This window comes from Triticum dicoccoides, chromosome 7A (assembly GCF_002162155.2).
Source record: "Triticum dicoccoides isolate Atlit2015 ecotype Zavitan chromosome 7A, WEW_v2.0, whole genome shotgun sequence".
NCBI classification, from domain to species: Eukaryota; Viridiplantae; Streptophyta; class Magnoliopsida; order Poales; family Poaceae; genus Triticum; species Triticum dicoccoides.
Genome location: NC_041392.1, coordinates 308336858 through 308343747, shown reverse-complemented (window position 1 = coordinate 308343747; position 6890 = coordinate 308336858). Strand labels below are relative to the sequence as shown.

The 6890-nt window shown below is 43.5% G+C and overlaps 1 protein-coding gene across 2 annotated transcripts; it reads right to left on the bottom strand.

Annotated features, from left to right (window-relative positions):
• Window positions 1-325: 325 nt before the first annotated feature.
• Window positions 326-2902, bottom strand: LOC119332748. Of its 2 annotated transcripts, XM_037605903.1 has the most exons (5): window positions 2329-2902; window positions 1989-2148; window positions 1776-1837; window positions 680-778; window positions 326-581 (listed from the first exon to the last, which is right to left on the bottom strand). In XM_037605903.1, the coding sequence occupies exons 1-5, from the start codon at window positions 2518-2520 to the stop codon at window positions 546-548; spliced, it is 549 nt and encodes a 182-aa protein (XP_037461800.1). In that variant the 5' UTR covers window positions 2521-2902; the 3' UTR covers window positions 326-545. The 2 variants fall into 2 exon arrangements, with proteins under 2 accessions (XP_037461800.1, XP_037461799.1); XM_037605902.1 differs by having other exon boundaries at window positions 326-778.
• Between the last annotated feature and the right edge of the window lie 3988 nt (window positions 2903-6890).

Genomic DNA, 6890 nt, shown 5'->3' with positions numbered 1-6890 from the left:
GAGGGCGTCACAGCATCCAAGCACAAAACAGACGCAACCATTCCCTCCTTGCTGCAAGGCTCGGTTCAAAACATAGTCTTCAGCCAAGGAATGGGAGAAGTAAGTAGTAGTACTCATCAATGTGAAAATCAGATATATATTTTTCGGATTGATGATAAACTCTGGCACTAAACTGAAAATTAAACTTGAACTGAACATTGTATACGGTACGTTTGGTCGTGCTTCACTTCCTGATTTAATTTGTTGTAGTATTATTAAAACTTTCCTAAATTATACAGTAAGCACACGTTAATCTAAGAAATACTATACACATTTTGAGCGTTTATAAACACTAGCACTAATCTCAAAATGTACACTTAAACTGAACACCGTTATGTTAGTTTCAGGCATTCGGTACCATTTCATCCCCAGCTCAGGCAAAACATCAAACATGCAGCATGCAAACCGATAAAAGCACATGTAGAGAAAACGCAGTTCAGCATGTTCTGAATATCTTCACCAAGCTCCGTTTTCGACAGTACTTACAGAGTTTACTGGTTGCGGAGTCATCTGTGAGTAGACCTCGTCAGTGTCCTTGTCAGCTTGTGCAAAACAAGCATCATTCATCAGGATTAAATGGTTAATGCTTAAGGCCACTAACCCCCACACCCGAACCTGAAGATGAACCAAGTACACCTACATGCATGGTGATGTTGTGGACTTGACATAGCAGCTGCGACGGCAGGCTCGGGTAGTTTGGGATGCGGGTGTTGGGTGTCTTCTTGGTGGTCGCCGCGACCTGCAAGATAAAAAACCTCAGCAATCCATGTATGAGATTAAGTGATCTAAATCAGATGACATATACAGGTTTGATGGGTTTTCTTCTGGATTGAGACAGATATCTATCAAGCACTTGACTGAAACAGCAAGAAATCGTCAGCCTCTACCTCTAGTCTGGTACCAAATCCCCACAAAATCATGCGGGCCAAATCGATTTAGTGATCCAAGATACATACAAGCATCTGAGAAATACTTGACCCAAGAGATTAAACTACCCGAATGCTTCATTCAAGATTTAATAGATCACTTATTTATGAACAGAGGGAGTGATATTCAGCTTCCGCAGTAAAAGGAGACCCGTAAACTCATTGCACACAGTTGCAAAAACACATTATGCAACAGCAATACAACATCAGCGTGTGTGTGTGCCGCGGTTACCTACATATCCTACTAAGCGAAGCCGACAGCCAGGTTGTTGGTCTTGTACTTGTCGAACTAACAATCTATGGATTTTGCAGTCAGCAATTAGCAACAGCAAGTGGAACCCTGAAATCTGGTGCTCATTTGCTAGAAATACCGAAGTAATAATATTTTAAGGCACAACCAAAACTGTTAGTGTAACTACTAAATATGTGTCTGACCATGGGAAATAGGCTGTAATTGATAGGGCCAGGCTACTATCAGAACGAAGTTTACTAGAATTGAGAAAATTGAAGGACAATTTTTGGAGTTCTACCTCTACCACCAAATGGAGTAAGTAAAACCAAAACATGGCAATCGTTCATGTCACGCTATGAGGTCAACTTTCTGGAGCATATTCTAATTGTTACAGACTTAAACCAGCATGCCATTTGCCCTACTATGTAGAATACACCCAGTCAAAAAATTGAGTCTACCATCCACTTAATTAGTAAATACATTGGCTCCTAGCTACAAATGAATGTGTCGTGGATTTTACCATGCCGGATGGATACAATTAAAAAAAGTATGAGAAAAGGGACAAAAAATTCAGTTACCTTGACAGAAACAAAGGAACCTACTAGGTCCTTTGTAACATCTTGAATGGGCCTTTTGGGATCTGCACGCCAAAACAGACACATGCCATAAATTAAGCTTCAGCGGCTGCAATCCACTCTTGAATTGTTTCCATTTGTAACAACGGTCGACTCAAAGTAGTGGGGCGAGCAGATTGAGCAGAGAACTCAACTGGAAGGAGGAGGGAAGGGTACCTTTACACCAATGGGCGAGGCTGAGGAGAGGGTTGGGCATGAAGCCCTGCATGGAGTTGTACTTGAGGATGATTCCACCGGTGTTTGACCGCAGCACGGGCAGTGTGAGGATCTTCCCCTGGTCCTTGTCCGCGCGCACAGCCTTCCAGTCCGCCGCGAACTGCACGCATCATGGCAATCTCATAGTTGATATGACTGATAACCCCAGCCGGCATTGCACTGAACATCTCCCGTGTACCATGGCAACGGCCAAGAACGGCCACCGAGCAAAAGCGTGGGCTGGCAGTGACAGCGAGTAAACAGCTGAGGCGAGGCGAGGCGCACGGCCGTGCGGGCGTACCTGGGCCAGGCGCGCCTCCTCGAACGCAGCATCCTCCTGGCTGACGGTGGCGCCTTCGGACGCGGCCGCCGAGAGGCGGAAGCGGCCGCGGCTGGGAAGAAGGGGCGGGAAGGAGGCGGCCGGCACGGGGGCGCAGGCGGACGGGGAGAGCGCCGCGAGGGAGGGCGGCGTCTTCAGGGACGCGAACAGCATCTCGTACGCCGACGGTGAGCGGTGGGTGGTGACCGGTGGTGGTGGTGGTGGTGGTGAGGAACGAGTGGCCGTGGACGGAAGCGCCTCCTGGTTGCTGGCGGCCTGCAGGCGGTCGAAGATCCCCCTCCTCACGTCGGCGGCGGCCCGTGGCTCTCGGCGTCAGTGTCGGCCATCCGCCCGAGGCGGAGGCGGAGGCGAGGAGCCAGCGGAGGTGGCAGTGGAGGTGCGGCGCCGAGGGCGGGACGAGCGCGGCGAGTGAGGCATCAGGGACGGGGTGAGTCGACGGGCGGAGGAAGAGCGGCATGGGGTTTGCGTCCTACGGGCGCGGGCAGCGGAGTGTGGTGGCGCGCGGGCGGAGGAGTGTGGTGGTGCGCGGGCGTGGGCAGCGGGATTTGAATCGGGGGGCGGGAGGTAGGTGGCGGCTGCGAGTGCATCCGAATCGGGGGAGAGGGGGGAGAGGAGTGGAGTTCGGGTTTGGGTTGGCCTGCTGAGAGGTGAGTGAGAGACGTTGGATTCGCCTGGTGTGGATGATTCAGATCACATGAGTGGGGTGATTCATGAGAAGTGTTCAGATTGGTCCGAGAGTCTGTGATTTAAAATAACTTCCAAGTACTAAAGATAAAGCTATTTTGTGAAGCAGCTATCAAAAATATTTTGCAAAAGGGTGTCATACAAATTTTCACTCAAGTTAGACCACATTTTATGGATGAGCACCAATTTGTATGCATTTCTGATATGTCTAGCTATTTTTAATCATTTTTCGAGTGTTCAAACTGAGTTTTTTTGTGATGGAGCTACCAAATATTTGTTACAAAATTGGACCAAATCAATTTTCTAAAATATTAGGCCATATTTAATGCACAATTGGCCAAATGGTTGGGTGTCAAAAGTTTTGATCCACCTCTGGTGAAAAAGACAAATTCCTGCCGATTTAGTAGGAAGCGGGTCAAATTTGAATTGCAGCTGCCTCGTAGTTTGCTCTTTATTTTTTCGAAAAATCATTTCTAGGTACACAAGTATCTATTTAATGAGAGAAACATCAAAAGTTTTCCAAGATTTAACCACTAGCTAGAAACGGTCATGCCCGCCGTTTTGGCCGTAATTTGAAATGGGTATAAAAAATTCAAAAAAATTCAAAAATTGGAAAACCTTCGCATTGTGTCATTATATGTGACCAAGTTTCCATGAAAAATAATAAACTTGTAATATAGAAATTATTTTAAAAAATGTTCTCAGAAACGAGCTACATGCGTGAAGATTCATGGCTTTCAAGCCAAATAATCAATCTTATGGCCACATTCATGGCATAGTTTGTTCAAATGATCTCATATTTTGAACAAGGGTGCATCTTGGAATTCCAAACAATGTTGCCTAAGGGAGTTTTCATTTTCTTTGCATGAAAAATTCATTTTCCATTTTCCGAGTGTTCAAACTGAGCTTTTTGTGAAGGACCTACCATATATTTGTTGCAACATTGCACCAAATCAATTTTCTAAAATACTAGAACATATTTAATGCACAATTGACCAAATGGTTCAGTGTAAAATGTTTTGATCCACCTCTCATGAAAAAGACAAATTTCTGCCGATTCAGTTGGAAGCGGGTCAAATTTGAACTGCAGCTGCCTCGTAGTTTGCTCTTTATTTTTTCCAAAAATCATTTATAGGTACATAAGTATCTATTTAATCAGAGAAACACCAAAAAAATTCCAAGATTCAACCACTGGCTAGGAATGGTTAAGCCCGCCGTTTTGACCGCATTTTGAAATGGGCATAAAAAATTAAAAAAAATTAAAAAATTGGAAAACATTCGCATTGGGTCATTATATGTGACCAAGTTTCTAGGAAAAATGATAAACTTGTAATATGGAAATTATTTTAAAAAAGTGTTCTCAGAAACGAGCTATCATGCGTGAAGATTCATGGTTTTCAAGCCAAATGATCAATCTCATGGCCACATTCACGGCATAGTTTGTTCAAATGATCTCATATTGTGCACAAGGGTGCATCTTGGAATTCCAAACAATGTTGCCTAAGGGAGTTTTCATTTTCTTTGCATGGAAAATTCATTTTCCATTTTCCGAGTGTTCAAACTGAGTTTTTTTATGAAGGACCTACCATATATTTGTTGCAAAATTGCACCAAATCAATTTTCTAAAAAACTAGGACATATTTAATGCATAATTGACCAAATGGTTGGGTGTAAAAAAATTTGATCCACCTCTCGTGAAAAAGATAAATTTCTGCTGATTCAGATGGAAGTGGGTCAGATTTGAACTACAGCTACCTCGTAGTTAGCTCTTTATTTTTTCGAAAAATCATTTATAGATACATAAGTATCTATTTAATCAGAGAAACACCAAAAAATTCCAAGATTCAACCACTAGCTAGGAACGGTCAAGCCCGCCGTTTTGACCGCATTTTGAAACGGACATAAAAAATTCAAAACAAATCAAAAAATTGGAAAACCTTCGCATTGTGTCATTATATGTGGCCAAGTTTCCAGAAAAAAATAATAAACTTCTAATACGAAATTATTTTAAAAAAGTGTTCTCGGAAATGAGCTATCATGCATGAAGATTCATGGCATTCAACCAAAATGATCAATCTTATGGCCACATTCATGGCATAGTTTGTTCAAATGATCTCATATTGTGCACAAGGGTGCATCTTGGAATTCCAAACAATGTTTCCTAATGGACTTTTTATTTTATTTGCACAGAAAATTCATTTCCCATTTTTCGAGTGCGCGAAATGAGTTTTTTTGTGAAGGACCTACCATATACTTGTTGCAAAATTGGACCAAATCAATTTTCTAAAATACTAGGCCATATTTAATGCACAATTCACAAAATGGTTGGGTGTCTAAAGTTTTGAACCACCTCTGGTGAAAAAGACAAATTCCCGCCGATTCAGTAGGAAGCGGGTCAAATTTGAACTGCAGCTGCCTCGTAGTTTGCTATTTATTTTTTCCAAAAATCATTTCTAGTTACATAAGTACCTATTTAATCATAAATACATGGTTTGGTGGCGATACGTCGAGGTTTGGACGGTGGCCGAGGGCCCCAACTCTAGAGCGCGTAAACTCGCATGCCCGCCACGTGGTCACCGCGCGACCTGGTGTTGCCATGTGTTCTGGGAGGCCTAGGCATGTCTAGTGGGTTGGTCACTACCCAGGTAGGTGCTAGGAATAAAATCACAACATAAGATTCTCACGAGGAGACAGATCGATGCTCAAACATGAATAAGCAGCCAAGTGTTTGATTAGCGGTACGGGAAATGCGCATGGCTAACGGGCGTGAGTTTTGGCTGAGGATGATCAGTTACTAGGAAGACTGTCTTCACATATTTTCAGCTCAAAAGGAGGAGCCTAGGTGGTACTTGCTTTGCAAAGTACCACACTGGATATAAATACAAATGTTGAAGATGGACTCAAAATAATGAATGGATTGAGCTGGCATTTGGTGGAGGATGATTATTTGGGCATAGGAAAGCACTGTAGAAAATGGATACCATTTGGACATGCCAAAGTGGTACTTCCTTCACAAAGTGTTTTTCTGAACATAATAGGAAAATGAATATTTTTGAATTATTTTTAAACTAGGCAAGGAAGGGTTTTTTACATATTTGACGAAGATATGACCCAAAGAATTTATGAGATTTTTTTGGGAATTTTGGGAATGACAGAAATATAGGTTGCTTCACAACCTAGGGCAAAAACTGCCACATGGACATGACACATAGGCAAAACTGATGAGGTGACACCTAGTCTGTAACACCCCGGATGTAACTTTCCCAATTTGTACCGTTTCCGGCGTTAAGTTATATTTATTTCTCGGGTTCGGGTCTTTGTCTCCGTGTGTTGTGTCCGTTGTCATGCATCTCATATCATGTCATCTTGTGCATTGCATTTGCATACGTGTTCATCTCATGCATTCGAGCATTTTCCCCATCGTCCGTTTTGCATTCCGGCGCTTCGTTCTCCTCCGGTGGTCATTTCTAGCTTTCTTTCGTGTGTGGAGTTTAAACATTTCCGGATTGGACCGAGACTTTCCAAGCGGCCTTGGTTTACTACCGGTAGACCGCCTGTCAAGTTTCATATCATTTGGACTTTGTTTGATACTCCAACGGTTAACCGAGGGACCGAAAAGGCCTCGTGTTTGTTGCAGCCCAACACCCCTCCATTTTGGCCCAAAACCCACAAAACTCTGTCACATCTTCTAGAGCGTTCGATCACGATCGCGTGGCCGAAAACCGCACCTCATTTGGACTCTCCTCGCTCCACTTATGCCTATAAATAGCCCCCCCCCCCCCGTTTTTCGGATCTCTTCTTCCTCCCCGAAACCCTAGCTAAAAAAAACCTCTCCGCCG